Source organism: Diospyros lotus, chromosome 5 (assembly GCF_014633365.1).
Source record: "Diospyros lotus cultivar Yz01 chromosome 5, ASM1463336v1, whole genome shotgun sequence".
Lineage (NCBI taxonomy): Eukaryota > Viridiplantae > Streptophyta > Magnoliopsida > Ericales > Ebenaceae > Diospyros > Diospyros lotus.
In genome coordinates this window covers 9,371,680-9,389,011 of record NC_068342.1, presented here as the reverse complement: position 1 = coordinate 9,389,011, position 17,332 = coordinate 9,371,680, and the positions used below count along the sequence as shown (strand labels likewise).

The window sequence follows — 17,332 nt, the reverse complement described above, 5'->3', positions numbered from 1 at the left end:
GAAATAAATATATTTAAAAAATATAATATAAAATGTCAAGTACAAAGATTACTAAATAAATTTAACAAATATATTAAAAATAATAAAAATTTAAAATAGTTTTTATATTTTATTTTTTTTATCTATATATTAATTAACAAACTATAAGAATGAGTTTTTTTATAAGAACTTTGTGACTAGTATTTCTTCTTTCTCATCCTCTCCTGACGCAATTAGAAATGTTGGAAGTTGAAAAAACTCATTATTTCCAGCCACATCCTTCATAGATTCCTGCTTTGGCTTAGCGGTGTGGGCTGACTGGTGGCGTTGGTGGTTATCTATGGCTTCAGCTTTGCCATTGCCACCGTTGCCTTGGCCATCAGCACCACTGCTCAAACCCATCTGCCGCTGCCACTCCTCCCGCTCTGCTCTCTCTCTGCAACAAGAAAATTCCTCTTCCCGACTTACTTCCTTCAACTACCGCCCGGCCGTTATTCTCCCAGTTAAGTATCTTTTTCTCTCTTTGTTTTTTGCTTGTGTATGCATCAAATTCTGCTGCTATCGTTGTTCCTGGTGGCCATTATAACCAGTTTAGTCTAAGAGGGAAAGTTTTTTTGGGGTCTAGGAGAGACTTGAATTTTGTGGTAGATTGATGGGTTTGCAGCATTTGGGATATTAGTGTCATGTGTTTGTGAATTTGCCTAATGGAACCTTGTTTTAGGGCTTAGGAAATAACACAAGTGATTATAAGAAGTTAGATGTTACCTTGAATGAGTACGGCGTGCCTACGGTAGTTGCCAAGGTTTCAAGGATTGATTGGCTGAGGAATGCTGCTGGTTTGGTGGACCCGAATTACTGGCGTGGCACTTTGCGTCCTCGCCCTGTTCTTGATTGGTAATTCCCTGTGATCTTCATCTTACTATAATTTGTATTTGTTCTCCTGGGCTGGCAGTGATTTACAGTCATTAAGCTAGCACCTGGTGGGCAGGTATTTGAAGAGAGTTGATGATGCTGTTACTGAAGCGAGGGAACTTGCCGGAGGTTTGTGATCCCCAGCCGGAGCTTCTTTTCTTAAAACTTTGAAATACAATTTTTAGGTCAGGTTATTTATTAGTTGCTTTTATAACCATCAGTAGGCTCTTACATCAGTACACGGTCTAATTTTTTTGTTTTTCTGAATCTGTGGGTATTATGTTGGGCTTCATTATTCACGGAAGCTCTACTTGTCCAAATGTTACGAGCCAAGATTTCCTTATTGTACATCACAATTGTGTACTAAACCATACAAAAGCACAAGCTTGAGCTAGTGCTAGTGTGGGCATTGTACCATCCTTCTTACAACTTGCCACATTATCTTGACCTTCTTGTATATGTCTGCACATGTCAGCCTCACTAGCTGACAGATGGACCAATTTCAAGCTTCTGTACTATCTACATTAGCGGAAGGTGATGTGCATGATCTTTTTCTCCCTTGCTCAAAGTCTCCAGTAGGCATCCTTGCCAAGGCTTGGATCATCCCGGACATCCCTTTGGCTAGACCTAGGAACCTTCACCAAGGTGCACCACGATGACTTGCTTTGCGCCTTACCCTCAAGCTATTAGTTCTCTTGGAGGAATCCTCATTTACTTGTCATGTTGTTTGGAGAGAGCAGAAGCAGAGAGCTTACATAAATCTGATGTGCTTGTTACTTGTCGTGTTGCCAGTGGTAGATTCAATTTCTAAGAGAGTGGGTTGTTAGTGTGGAGCTTAATTATCACCTTGGTGCATATTACCCCTATACAGAGTCAATACATGGATTGGCGAAATTTATATGCAATTTTATAATAAGAGCAGTTTTGGGTTTTCACATGTAATTTCGTTGTCCTAATTTTGCTTATATTAAGGTGGTTATTAGAAAGCGTCTGTGTACATTCTTGTAATCTCCAATTTGGTTAGAAAGCGTTTGTGGACGTAGATCTCACATTGAGAGTAAACCAGTACACATCTCGTATCTTCTTCATGCTTGCTTTAAGTATTTTTCTTCTACTATTTAGGACTAGGACTTTAATCCTAACACGGGTTTATGAATTGAAGACTGAAATAGGTGGTCTTGTGGCATGGAGTTGTCTGTGAATCTTGATCTCTTGCATCCTGTAGGTAATACTCCAGCAATGGAAGTGATCTTGTGGCATGGAGCAGCACATCATTAGCGCTGTTGATCATGCATGATCAAAGGAGTAGATTATATGTACTGTCTCCAATGCCTTATGGTGACCCTCTCTTGTTGAACTGGTTAAGGCAGAGATTCAGATGAAGAATCCAGGAGGCTGATTCATCCTCAATGAATCCTTAAACTCTACCCTCCACGTAACACCCCCAAGGGTTCCAAGCAAGAGAGATCCTAGGTTGTGCCTAACTTGTGATGTCAAACTCATCCTACGGTGAGAGATAATGTAAACAAGCAATATGGAGCAAGTGACATGAGGTGAGCATCATAGAGCAGGCAAATTGGAGCACCCAAGCAGAGAGTTCCATTGGCCAAACTCAGGATGTTCCAGAGTGCCCAATACTTGGTCTAAAAAGTGATGCATGTTGTATGATGCCAAGTATCATTGGCTGATCCATGGAGACAAGCTTGTAAAATGAAGATATCATGGAGATATGGTCAATCATATGGGAGGGAGCTCAGGGATATATGTTCAATCCCTGGAGGACAGCTCATTGATTTATTCACTTGCTGCGCACAGAACCTTACTTGATGTATTGGAGTGAATCATTGCCCCCACCTTATTATTCCATAGCAGCTGGGATACTACCCATCAGATGCCTTTCAAATGTGTCACAGCTTTCCCAAATCCCTAAACCTTGAAGTTAAAGAGCTTTTAAAGTCAGCCAATGTATTTCCCTGGAATTCATTTTTGTAAGGATGTCTCAGTGAGGACGTTTTTCCATGGGAGACATTGTGTGGTTCTCATCTCCCTTGCAGAATTGGCAGGATTAGGAGACTAGAATCAGCTATAGCTCCTTTTGGATGCCCCTTGACAATCCCATTGTGGTGGAGGGGAATATAAATGAGTTTTGCAGGACTCTGACGTGTTCCTTTTTGGTATACTCCTGTAGATCTCTTCCTGGGCAGGATCAAGAGTGCCTTTCACATTGATAGCACCTTTTGAGGTATCACTACTGGTATTTTAAGGAAGAGGAGACCCTGATTGTTTCAATTAGTGCTAGGGCAGGGTGCGTTGATGAATCTCCTATTGCACCATTTTGAGTTGAATCTAGAGTTTCCTTTACATGATTTTTTTTTTTTCGATGGAATCACTTATCCCAGCTTCGCCAGTGGGGCTTTCTAGGGCTGAAGCTCCCCCAGATGGAAGGCTATATGAGCTCACGAAGTTTCACCATTTTGTATTACTTAGTATTCTGTCTGCAAGAAACCTAGGAGAACCTTTGTTTTTTCCCCTTCTTTATGGTAGAGAGAGAACTTCTCTTCCTGTTTTCCTCTTTTGTTGATCTTTTGGACAAATTTCATTTACCTGTAAATGCATAAGCTTCATTTTTGTTTTTGGGATATATAAAGGGTGACCCTTTACCAGCAGTTTCTTAAAGTATCATTCTCTCCGCTTATTAAAAGAATGTCCTTTCTGTGAGCTGCATATTTTGACATTCATTGTTTCCTGAAAAATAGAAGTGACACGGTTGAACCTATCCAGAACCGAACTCTTTGAACCCTCACAATTGCAAATCTATGCCATGTGTTTGAGCAACATAACTGTGAATATGGCAAAAAGAAGTTGCAGTTTGATAATCGAGCAAATTTTATTGTAGGTAGCAGTTTATCTTTAATTGGACACTCAGCAGGAGGATGGCTAGCACGCGTCTATATGGAAGAATTTGGGCCTTCTGATATTTCCTTGTTATTGACTCTAGGAACCCCCCACCTGTATGTATTCTCTTATTTGGAAACCTTGTTGTTAGCTTTTGAATCCCTTTATTATATCTTTGTCACTCTTGTTGCAGCTGCATGTGTCATGGAATTTGTTAGAAACTTGGTTCTCCTATCTTTAAAGAGCTTAATTTGAAGTATATGTTGTATATCATCGACAGTATAACCTTTCAGGCCACCTCCAAAAGGTTTATCCGGTGTTATTGATCAAACAAGGGGCCTCCTGAATTATGTTGAAAAACATTGCTCAAAAGCTGTCTATACTCCACAACTAAGATATGTATGCATAGCAGGGAGGTAAGCCTAAAAAAGCGTATCCCGCTTCCCTATTACTACTACAATTACTTGACTTTTTTTGTTGTGATTTAGTTGATTTAATAATATTATGGTTTATATGTCAAAATACCAGAGAAATATGGACCATCAAAATCCCCATTTAGTTAACAGGAAATTAGGTTATACATACATAAAAGAAGCTCTCCTAAGATACTACAGTTAATAAAATCTGGATGTCATTTCGAATGCATGATATTGGTCTTCTCTCAAGTCTAATCAAAGTAAATCCACAGAGTATCCATGTTCTAGGCAAATTAATTAGATATCCAAATTGGCTCCCTTTATTGATGACACTACAAGATAAAAATTACCTAATCTACAGATTCTTCTTTTTAAGTTGTATTATTTTCATCATCAAATGTGAAAGAATCCAAAGACATTAACTTTCTAGCAATCTTGATTGATCTGCCCTACAGCCGTTCTTATTTACTTGTTAGGTGTCCAACCAAGACCTCGATTAATTAGAATGAATATTGCTGATGATGAAGGCAATAGTTCACCCATTTTGGAGAAACTACTTGGAAGTGTTCTAAATATGGAAAATTCAAAACGAAAAAAAAAAAAATAGCTTACATCAATGACAAGGATAAAATACTTTCACATTCACTGTTTTGGATTGACCAACACTACTATAACAGTAACAGGTAAGTCATCCAATTGTAAGAAGAATCTGAAAACTTGTAGCTAAGTTAAGGTGCATGGTCCAACTCATTTGTATGTTTGAGAGTAAAACCAACAAGAGAATGAAAAATTACTTTTTCCACTCTGTGAGAAAAGAGAAATTGTATCATGGAGTTCTTCCATACTCTGCTAGAAGGAGAATGCATCTGAGGAATACTCTTTCTTGATAAGCATAGTCTCCCATTACTTGTCACTTTTCTGTCTCCTTTTTATAATGGGATCGTTCTATTTTTTGATCTTCTCCTTTGCAGGGGACACCAAATGTATGAATCTATCTGGAATCTGAGCTATCCCATATGATGCAGGTATGTTCAAGGGGCTCAATTCTTCGGTGATTCAAATCTGAATTCCAGCTCTGAAGTCAGTATAGAACTTGACCAGTCAAAATCCGAGGCTACTATAGTAAATGCAACAAGCACATCAGCATCCGCTTCAACCCCTTTTAGAGCTCGCTTAATCGGTCAAGGGTACAAGCAGGTATGACTTTTTCTTGGCACCTAGAACCGTTTTCTCAGGAGTTACCTATCAATACATTATTCGGGTTATCTTCATCTCCCTGGTTAATCCAGGATTCAGAAGCTTGAGATCCCCTTGAAGTTCTAATCTGTATGGTAATGCATCAGGTTTGTGGTCAAGCAGATGTATGGGGGGATGGAGTCGTGCCAGAAGTAGCAGCCCATCTGGAAGGTGCTCTCAACATTAGCATTGATGGAGTGTACCACTCGCCGGTTGGATCAGACGATGAATCGAGACCGTGGTATGGCTCTCCTGCCATCGTGCAGCAATGGATACACCATCTCCTTGAGTGACTTCCTGTTAGGTGCACACGAGGGCAGAGGAAACCGAGCAATTCATAAGGAGTCTCGATACATTCATATTGTGCAAAGCGTTCTTTTTATTTGACCAACTTGGTCAAGAGATGAAGTGCTCAAATTATTTTGAAGTTCTCTCCCTTCTAGTTTCATCATTTGTGACATTTTTCCGCTGTCACGTTTCTTCCTTGTCAATGGAGATTCTGATTAGCAAGCACCTTCCATATATGTTTGCTAATGACATCCCTTGAAAGTTAAAACTCTCAAATTAAAAGTATGGTTTTCGACAATGACTTGGGTGGTCGTTCTCATTCTCCATGTTCACGAGTGTAGCGTAGAATGATATGACAATAAAGTCCACACCTTTAAAAATGAATCAAGTTATGTTGTTTCCTCAAATGACTCTTTTAACAACAACAAAAAAAGTTACCCTCTTAATTTATCATGACAAAATGAATCAAGCAAACAAAAAAGAAGTTATCATGAGCGAGAAGCAAACACGTTCCCAAGAAATCTTTGAGAATGGGCAGGGGCGCACAGAAGATCCTTTCTGCCGTATTCCGAAGAACGGAAAATATCAATTGGAAACTTCAAGCCCAAAAACAGGAAGAAAAACTCTATTGGAAACATCCGAGCGACTGAGGGCGGGCAACTAATGGATACATTCCACTTTTGTGATGACTATCGATTAAATACATAAGTTCCCCGATCATATTTCTGACATAATCACCATAATTGCGGGTCAGCAAATTTTGCCTCCTGCTAAGATAAAAGATGCTCCGAAACAGTATAATATAACCAAATTCCACACCATTAAGCCGCCTAAATTGGAAGCTGACAAGCCCAGATATGTTTTCCCTGCAAGACATGCATCTTGGTCCAACCATTCAGCGAATAAAATTGAAACGCAACAGCAAAAAAGTGGACATCAACTGCTTCAATGAGGATATATAAACCACAGTTCCCCAACTTCTTTCCTACATGCCTAACAGTTTCCAACCCAAATCGTTAGCAGTACAACTTCAAAACATCTTGCATAAAGACCACCAAACACCAACAAGATGAACCTCCCTGTTTTCTACCTACTTTTTACAAGATGCTGAAGTTCTAGAGGTTGACCGGCAATTAGGAAGTCTTCACGAAATGACGTGACAGAAACTTTCCAATCTCGAGCATACCAACTTTGTCTTTCCCTTCAAATATTGCCTTCAGCTTGTCGTCACAGTTAATTTCCCTCTTATTTGCAGGATTCTGCAGTCAAAAGCATCCACATATTTAAGCAAAATTTATCATGATACATGGCCTTCCACTGTCAGCATTCATATCAACATTGGAGGTTCAAGTGTCTCTATGAGTCAAGGTAAGCATTCACAGTATAACATTCAATTCAACCAGCCAACACCTAAGCTAAAAAAGAAAGGAAGGAAGGAAGAAAAATTAACATTCATTCACTGCAACATTCTAAAAATCTCTCAAATAGACCAGTTCAAACACACCACAACACCGAGAACCCAATCATGCCTTGGTATAATTGAAACAAAGTTGAGCATCAAGGTACAGACAGCTCCTATAAAAAAAAAAATACAGTAAAAAGACAATGCAAGAATTCACTAAAATGTTACAAGCAGAATGCAGCCACGCTAACCTCCATCACGAACACACGGCACACAACACACATAGGGGTATGTGCACATGTCCTACAAAGATACATCCACATGTACAAAGTGCAAGCACACCAGCACAAACCTCGTGGCTGCTGCCCCCAATAGCCAGTATAAATCTAGCCACTAGCCAGTATAAATTTTGTCAACATGTTATGCCTATTGTAGACTTCAAATAGTTTGAAAAAGGAATGGCTTTTACAGGGGGTAATCTGCTTGTCCCTCAGGTTTTGGTCATAAGCATTAGTTCCCATCAAGTTGTACCCATTCGATGCCGCTTGCATCAGATTTCACGAGGAACACAACTTAGTTAATGCTTCCAAGTGTCCTACTAGAATAGGGAAACCATAGATAGAATAAGGGTTTGATAAACTTGATCCTTTAGGACCAACAGCAGCATACTGGCAATATGTTGACTTTCCAGCAAAGCATTCTTATAAACACCTGCGCTTGTTAGTGAGGCCTGGTGGTTTCTTTATGGAGTAAACTTGCATTCTTCAGAACATATATGCATGTTAAAGCATTGTGTTTCATTCTTTCTGCTTGTTCATTTTAATTTTTAGTAAGCACATATGATTCACAAAAATATGTCAAAAGGTGCACTATGGGTGGGCCAGAGCAGCATGTGATAAGATGATGGCATCTCATGTCCATGTATGTGACTTCCCATTTCCTGCTTCTTTCTTTCAAATATGATATTTGCAAGTATTTTGAGCCATTGAACATGATATTGTGCTAACACCCAACCTCCAAAAAAAAGGATGAAAAAGGAAAGAAAATAAAACAAAATGTGTGTTTGTGTGTGTGGAGAGAGAGAGAGTTTGGGTTGCAGAATCAACAAGCATAGAAACAAGACAATTTAGGTCAGGCATTACATAATAGCATGAACATAAGAAATGGTGATTTGGAGAAACTGAAGAAATAGATATGGTAGGCATACATCCAAAAAAATATGTTTATATTAATTGGTTATATCCTGTTATAACAATATCCAAACCAATAAACATACTGTGGGGTGAAACACATTTCACTACAACACCACCAAGCCTTAATCCCATTAGGAGGGATTGACTACATGGAGAGCTCACCAGTAGCCTTTATCTATATTTCACTAAATAGATTTAAGCATTAATCAAAATACAAAAAATAATAACAATTTATAAATCTTATACCATTCTAACTCTACTGTAAGATATAATCTTGATAAGTTTAAAAATATGTATCATAGTCTATAAATTATTCATCAAAAATAGAAAAGATCACGGGTCAAAAAAGTAATGCTCAGCATCCAATATTGATAAAACAGACACAAGAGGAATGTTTTTATACTACAAAACTATTCCACCACTCCAAATTTAGACTTTAAACAACCCAACTTCAACAAAGTCATGAAAAATGTTTAGGTGTCCAGTAAATTATCACCATTGAATACTTCATCTGGCGTGTCTAAAATTTATTGCTATGTCCAACAAGTACACCAGTCCAATAAGCATATGCAACACCTATTTCAAAGTGTTCATGCTGCACAAGAAGAAATAGACGCACCAAAGTAAAAGGGCCAGACAAAAAAAAAAAATTTGTTTACGGGTTCTTGGCTAAAGGAGCAATCACAAAGGCCTGAATGCATACTCAAAGTTCTAACAGTAATCTATTTTTGAGTATGCACTAAGGCCTTGATCTAGGTAAGAGATCCTTCAGTCCTAAGAAGCTAACATGGTGATTATGCGGGGGCACAACTCCGTCCTATGCTTAAAACAGAGAGGGAATAGCTTGCATTTATGCACGTATATGTGCGTATGTTGAAATAAACACTCCTACATACTGTTATCTTTGGAGGGAAAGGGATAAAAGCACTCAACTTCGAAACGTTTGCATCCATACCAGACAAGGAGAGATTGAAACATTGAAATTCGTAGGGCTTAGCACGCGCACAGACAAACAAGCAGTATCATATCGAATGTTATGGTCGAGGAAAACTACCGATACGACGCAAAATCAACATTTCCATACACATATTTATATATAGAAAGACAGAGGGGGTGAGCGGGTGGACCTGGAGGTTGTGGAGCTTGATGTAGGCCCAGATCTTCTTGAGAGCGTCGGTGCGAGACGCCTCCGGCGCGCCGAGGAACTGGTGGAGCGCCGGCGAGACAGGCGAGACCTTGAGGATGCCGCCCGGCGCGCTCAATTTACGAGCAGTAGAAGGCGATTTCGGTGACGAGGATGAACGAGGCTTGGGCTTTGCGGCGCTAGAGGAAGACGATTTGGAGGCAGCGGCCTTGGCTGGGGCCATCAAAGCCCTGCAGCCCTTCACAAACCCCCTTGCTGTGGAAGACATTGGCTTAGTTGGCCTCCCTCTCCTCGTTTCTCTCTCTAAATGGAGCAGAGAAAGTAGTAGTGTCTCTGATTAAACTGTGGACGCAGAGCGATGACTTCACTGCCTTGAGTTCTTGAGAGGGAGAAAGCGAATGTGCCCGTGTTAAATCGGGAGAAACCAGGGAGGAATTAGGGTTTCATCGGGTTCTTCTTCCCCGTGGGAGGGGCTTTGCTATTGTCACCGTGACAGACATGAATCACCGTACAACTTCCGACAGCAGGTGATTGACGGAAATGAAAAGAAAATGAAGTACATATGTTTTAATTTAATAATGTGTGTATATTTCAATTCTATTTGTGAGAAATAATAATACACAATGCATTTGGCAATTCTAATAGTTTGAAATTGGAACATAACCTCAATTTAGGATGGGCTGGGCCGGGCCCAAAATGCAGAGAAGGGCTGGGCTAGCAGACCGGAAACCTCGCCGTCATCGGCCGATAGGATCCGTTTGGCAATTTCTTTCTCTCCCAATTGTTTTTATTTTTATTTATCTAGCATTCTATTTTTAAGTGATTAAACTAATCGAATACACCCTAATCCACAAAATCATTGCCTCCCCCCACTACCCTTCAATTTCGTTTAATTCCAAATAGCTTAGCACAAGGAAAAGATACACATATGGTTTAGTGTCTATGCAATTATTGTATTTTTTTTTTTGTGTGTTAATGCGTTCACATTTAGTATTTATTGTTGTATTTTATTTGCTTTGTGTTTATTATTTTTGTTAAAAAGTATAAATTAAACATTGTAATGATAATTATTGTTAGTTAGATCTATGGCATGCCAATTAAATTTGAGATGGTCATCTTTGTTCGATTTTCAATATTTGTATCATCAATTATGTTAGTGGAGGTAAATCATAAGTCGGGTCTTTGGGCCTTACGCATGATGAGAATTAAACTCGCAACTCATCGAATTAATACCGATATATTATTCATCCAATCATTCAACTTATACGCTCTGACATATGCTAACTAAACTTATATAATAGAAAAGCAATTTCTTGCTTTTCATGTGGTGGTCGAGCTTCTAGCTATCTAGAGATAAATTTTTCACTATTTAAGTCATTGTTGTATGGGCTATAAGAATGGTAACAAACATTAGATGTAGGAGAATTTAAGATTTTAAAAGTTTGTACATTTTTAAATAGATGTATATATATAATATTTTATAATTATAAATACAATGTCTCTATGATGATACTATTTCATAAATGATTTTGGTGAAAAAATAATTCAATAATTAAATATGGTGATTGTTTGTGACTTATTATATATTGACCATCCCATTCTTGATTATGTAGTTAGGTAATTTACTCTATGTATAAAAAGGAAGCCAAGCTATAATCAACACAAAAATGTTTGCCTTGATATACGTATAACCTGAGTTCTTATAAATGTCATACAAATTTTGATTAATAATAGTAATTTTTATTTTAATATTTGATTACGTGTTTTTTTTTTATGTTTTCCTATTTAAAATAAAGTTTAAAGAGTGTAGCGATATCAATTGGACATGATAAAATCATATTAACGAGACCGAATGAGTTGTATTTCATTCTTGAACTATTATTGATCATAAGATTATAGAATTGGCCATTTATAGTACAAGTAAGATCGGACCGATATAGACTATGCATACTCACAAGAGCGCGGTTAATTTTATTAATTATTTGTGTGGTGACACTAATATAAGTATGTAGGTGGTCATTATTGAATGAGTTCATTAAATGATTTAATCCGAAAACACCCAAATAGTAACTCTTATAATTAAAACTCTCTCTTATTTATGTACCCATTTTACTTCTAGTTTACAAGTTTCATCATCACTACAACATTATCATTTCTTCAAACTTTTTAAATACAAATTGAAAGTAATATTTGATAAAAAATGTGTATACTCTTTGGAATAAAAAAATATTGTATACATATCAAATAATTAAATATGTGTGCAAAATTTATATATATTTTCAGAAGGAACCATCCTATAAAAAAATATTCATGGTTGACCGGGGACAGATCTCAAAATTTATTTTATTGGGAGCAAATTTTTATAATAAATATCTATTAACATATCATAAAAATTTATTGATATTTTAATATTAACTATGAATTTAAAATAAAAACTAATCTCATAATTAAGATATATTTACAAAATAGATGCATGTTATCATATTATAATTGTTCTTTATGACCTTTTTATATTTCAAAAACGTTGACGATTGTCAAATTAGATTAAAAATAAATATAAAGTAAAATGATAATGTAAAAATCGAATACGAAGAGACAGAATCAATAACCCAGTTATAAAAGACGAGAGTGAAATTAAAAATTTAATTTAAAAGCTTTCTTAATAGCATATTTGAATTTAAACAAAATATTATAATTTTTTTTTAAGATTGCAAAAGGTATGGGATAAATTAATGATAAATCTAAAAATTCATCAAATATTATAGTTTTTTTCTTTTAAATGGTAAAGGCAGTTCCCCTACTTTGCATTCGTCCCAGTGGTTGACTGCTGAATAATGAATGAATGATGGTTAATAAAGAGAGTATATTTGTAATATCCCAAAAATAATATAAGTGTAAATTAAATTTATCTAAATTAAATTTATTTAACTAATTAAATTATGTATTATTTTGTGGCTGTGGGCGATGCTTGGAGGCTACGCCATTTCTATCAAATGGAAAGCAAAGAAGAGCAGAAGAGAGACAGAGGAAGTGAGCAGAGAGTGAGAGATGGAGAGATCAGGTGAGGGGAAGAGCTCAGCCGCGAGAGAGAGAGAGAGAGAGAGAGAGAAGGCCAATCGGCCATGGCAGCCGCTGCCATGGCCGACGAAGAGCAGCTGCGGCTTGAAGAAGTCGCGGCCACGGAGCAATCGGCAGCGGCGGCGGCACGGAGCAGCGGTGGCGCGCACAGTCGTGGAAGGCAGAGCTGGAGGCGGGGCTGGCCGGTGGTGCCGCTGGCCAGAGGCGGCGACTGGTGGAGCTCGGCCGCGACAGAAGACCGCTGGTGCGCTGTTGCAGGAAGAAGAAAGAAGCCGCGGCTGCGCGGAAGAAGAAGAAGAAGAAGAGGAAAGGAAGAAGGAAGGGAGAAGAAGAAGGAAAAGGAAAGAAGAAGAGAAGAAGAAGAAAAATGGTGTGCAGGAGCAGGAGCAGCGGCGCGGAGAAGAAGAAGAAAAATGGTGTGCAGGAGCAGGAGCAGCGGCGCGGAGAAGAAGAAGAAGAAGAAGAAGAAGAAGAAGAAGAAGAAGAAGAAGAAGAAGAGGAGAAAATAAAAGAAAAGAAAAAGGAAAGAAGAAGAAAAGAATAGAAAATGGGGCGATTTTGGGATTTTGTCGTCATAGGAAGTGATCAGGTACGTGGGTAAAAATTAATAGAAGCATGTTATATTTTAATTATAAATTTTTCGCGATTAAAATTAATTAATTTGGGTCCCGATTGTGTTATTTGCTAGAAAATGATTTAATTTGCATTGGGAGCTCGAGTGAGGTCGAAATCAGCTGATTTCAGGCAAGTTCCAATCCCTTTCCTCGTATTCTTTAATTCCCGTGAGAAACCCTGTGATTTCTCGTATTTTATACCTTCCCTTCGTCTGTTTCGACTCGTTTATTAATTATGGAATTTGGAGTCGTTTGGAGTCGTTTGATTTAAATTTAATTTATTAAGCTGGCTTTATTAGCGTGATTTAATTTAAAATAAATATGAGACTCGTTGAGATATTAATTGTGGTGCGCTTACGAGGGATTTTAGACGGTTAAATTATTTATATTACACGGTAGATTTATTTAATTAAACTGCGATTTTATTTATTGCCAGCGAACGTTTTACTTCGCAGCGGGTGCGTAAGAAAAGCAAGGAACGGCCGTGTAAAGGCAAGTTCTTAACCCTCTCTTCCTGATCTTTAATTCCCGTGGAAGACCCCGTAATTTTCTGTATTTTATCACCTCCCTTACTTTAATTCGGCACCTTGCCTTATTGGTTGAACTATTATTCATTTGTTTTAATTTAAATTAAATCCGAGGCTTCTATAATTTTATTCGTTGTGAGCCTATGGGGGTTTGTACCGCCCCCACTCTTTTCGGGAATGATGCTGAACCGGTTTGGGGACTAGGTTCCTAGACGTGAGGGTTTATTTACGATTTTATTGGATTTACTTACAATTTTTCTCAGATTTATTTATGGTTCGGTTAGAGCTATTGAGCAGTGGGGCAGGGGTCGGTTGTTGGTGACGTTGGGGTAGACTATGGTACGGCCTTGATGTGGACCGTCGGGTGGACACCCCTAGTCACTGGCCGTTGACCGGTGCCGGACACTGCTGACTAGCTCTGCCGGTATGTGATTTACTGCATGATTAGATATATTGTATTACTGTTCATGATTTGATATGCACATGGGTACGGGATGCATGCTGGGATATTCATTTATTGAGTATGCTTGGACACGGACATTCTAGTTTGGTTAGGTTGCATCCACCGCGAGCATATGCATGGCGTGTGGTTTACTATGTGGGCGGAGCATAGCCTGATGCCTGGATGTATGGGCGCCTTGTATCACGTTGATGCTCACTACGCCATTGCATTTCTATGTGTATTGCATGGATACTGATAGTATTTAGTTCTCGGACGGGAGTACCGTTCCGAGGGAGCCTATGGCTCGGTTGTCGGGAGTACCGACGGATACAGGTGACGGGAGTACCGGCCTGGGACAGCGCGCGCAGGTTTGTTGCAGATATTTGTTGCCTTTCAGGGCAGCGGCAGGTTAGTATGGGACTTGGGTGCCAAGTGTCTTATGTGGGCCCCAAGGACCGGTATGTGCTTTTATTTTATGATGCTATTGAGCTGTTGTGTTGTAGCGTCTCATGGCTTGTGTGTACCTGGGGGTTTATTTTGGGGAGAGTTTTTGGTTATGTTTAGCCTTCAGCCTTTCTTTTCTTTATGCTTGCTGAGTCTCTCGACTCACTTTGCTTTCCATCATTCCAGGTAGTGGCGGCGTGGGCCATAGCAAGGGAATCAGCTTTAACGGCAGAGTCGGTGTGGTGTACAGGCAGTCTCGTTAATCCCTATCCACTCTGATGTCTAGTAGAATTTACTCTATTATTTCGTACTGTGCCAGGTGTTTTCTCGAGTCTCGTGTGTGTCGGCACAGGAGTTTGTATTCTTTTACTTATGTTGAGACCGCTGTGTTAGCGGGGTTACCCATAGTGCATGCATGTCTTGAGCTTTGCTTCCGCTGTTCTTTTTTCGCGTATGCATGCCGGGGTGGTCTTTGTCTCTGTGTTTATTACTTTTCTCCTCCCGTAGGCGCTCCCGTTCGGGTAGTCCTGGTGGTTGGGGATATCCGGGCGGGGGTGCTTACAATATTTGATCGGTTAATGAAAGTTGAGTTTAATAAAGGTGATGGCTACTGTCTAATTAATCAAATGAAAACAAAAAGTAAATATAAAATTGTCATTTTGGGATTTTCTTTCCAAATTTCTACAGACAAAACTAACACACTAATTATCGTTTTCTATTTTATTTCCCAAATTTGTAAAATTGATAACAAAAGTTAAAAGAGCCATTAAAAGGCGAGTTATAGGTTGACTAATTTATGTTGAAGTGAATAAATTTGAACCAAACTAATCAAATTTGGGTTAATTTGATTGTTAAATTGTTGGTTATAATGATAATAGTTTGTTTTTGGGTAAATTCTTGCACCATTATTTTATATTTATTGTTTCTTTCATTCTTTTATGTAATTATGAAAACATAAAAAATAAAAAAATTGTTGGCCAAATTCATCTTCTACCACTATAGATAAGTTCAACAATTGAGCGATAGAACCCCTGGGACATAACTCGTATGGTAAAGGAAGATCCCACAAAAAGATTGCTATGTGTTGTGCTCTAGGTCGCAATTGGTTGAGAGATTAAGCACTGGCCACGACGAGGCACACCACGATTTACCTCTCTAGTATAATTCTTGGGGTGGGGTGGTTAGGGATACCAGTGATGGGGCGTATTAAAAAAAAAAAAAAAGAGTTAAGAGTGATGGAACTCTTATGGGCATAATATAACAACAATGCAATAAGAGATTAACGCAAGGGTTGGGAGTTCAAATTTCACTAGCATCCTAAAAAGATTAATTACTATTAGGGAAGACAACGTGGATATGTTGAAATTGTTGATACTAAGAGGGTGTGAATATACTAAGAGCACATCAAGGAGAATGTTGTTAACTTTTGAAAATTAGTCAGACGAAGTTTATGTATTTAAAAATAATAATAAAAAAAAGAGAGTTGAACGATAGGTGAAAAATAAAATGATAATGAACGCAAAGAGATAGTAAATAAAAATATAATAACGAGAAAGAGATAGAAAAAAGATTTTGGTGGATTTGTCCATGACTAAATTTAAGTTATGGGTGAAGGGGAATCTATTGATATGGACTCACTGTTGATTGAGAGGATATAAATAAAACAAATATAAAGATAAAAACAAATGAGAAAACATGAAGAAACTTTATCATTTCATTGATGGGGTTCCCCAAATTACTTCACTGTGAGGTTCAGGTGAATTTTAGTGTAAGTAATTTTTTAAATTCATCTTAATGTATATTATGTTATTTTTTATGAATAAAAATTAATAAAATAAAAAGAGATTGAATTTTAATAAAATGAAAATGTATCGTGATACTTTTATTATAAAATTTAAAGTTTTGAAATTAACTATATAATTTACCTAAAAGTTATTTCATAAAGAGAGAGAGAAAGAAAGAGAATAATGTTTAAAAAATAAGGGCAATATAATTAATTTACTTATTAGTGATGGTACGACAGGGGATGCCACTGTCATTTTAAAAAAATACATAACTAATTTTGAATTTTTGCCGCCAAATTAAAGTGATTGTTAAATATAATTTATATTTTAATTTTCTAATTAAGTAAACCAAAATTTATATTATTATTTTAATAAAGGACAATGTTAGAAGCGACGGCCAAGAGTGTCAAAACACTTGGACCTACCTGATTGGGGCGTTTTCCATAATGCCGTCATTAAAAAAATAAAAAAAAAAACAAATCATTATACTTACTAACATATTTATGTAATTTAAATATAATAATACAAATCTCACCCTATTAAGTTAGGTGAAAGAATTAAATGAGTGATCTTAAATAATTATTATATTTGAATTATCACATTAATATTATTTAAGATATCAAAATTTTATGTTAATTATTATTAAAATTTTATATTAATTTAATTATTTTTAAATAATAATTTGATTTTTGGTATAAAAAGACAAAGAAAAAGCAGGGGAATATATAGTCATATATGGAAGCATTAATTCCCAATAGTTTTTGCCATCACTGGCCGAACCGTAGACATGCAGATGCATGTACGGCCAACCAAATATTTAAGAAAAAAAAAAAGAAACAAATGGCGAGGTAGGGGTTGCCACCAAAATCATCGTAGATTTTGAAAAGGAAGAAATATATTTAATAAATGAATGAGTTTAAATGCACAAATATATTTCCCCTATAAACGTGTCAGGTTTAATCGAGACAGTACAACACT

General features: G+C 37.4%; 2 protein-coding genes across 3 annotated transcripts; one reads left to right on the top strand and one right to left on the bottom strand.

Moving 5' to 3' along the window:
- The first annotated feature begins 198 nt into the window (after nucleotides 1-198).
- On the top strand, nucleotides 199-5,951 carry LOC127802324 (GPI inositol-deacylase). Of its 2 annotated transcripts, none has more exons than XM_052338068.1 (7): nucleotides 199-481; nucleotides 701-873; nucleotides 968-1,020; nucleotides 3,788-3,902; nucleotides 4,080-4,202; nucleotides 5,228-5,399; nucleotides 5,562-5,951. In XM_052338068.1, exons 1-7 carry the CDS (start codon nucleotides 320-322, stop codon nucleotides 5,592-5,594), a joined length of 831 nt encoding a protein of 276 aa, XP_052194028.1. In that variant the 5' UTR covers nucleotides 199-319; the 3' UTR covers nucleotides 5,595-5,951. The 2 variants fall into 2 exon arrangements, with proteins under 2 accessions (XP_052194028.1, XP_052194027.1); XM_052338067.1 differs by having other exon boundaries at nucleotides 201-481; nucleotides 5,546-5,951.
- Nucleotides 5,952-6,634: 683 nt separating this feature from the next.
- On the bottom strand, nucleotides 6,635-9,991 carry LOC127802325 (protein TRI1). Its single transcript, XM_052338069.1, has 2 exons — nucleotides 9,449-9,991; nucleotides 6,635-6,985 (listed from the first exon to the last, which is right to left on the bottom strand). The coding sequence occupies exons 1-2, from the start codon at nucleotides 9,731-9,733 to the stop codon at nucleotides 6,860-6,862; spliced, it is 411 nt and encodes a 136-aa protein (XP_052194029.1). The 5' UTR covers nucleotides 9,734-9,991; the 3' UTR covers nucleotides 6,635-6,859.
- Between the last annotated feature and the right edge of the window lie 7,341 nt (nucleotides 9,992-17,332).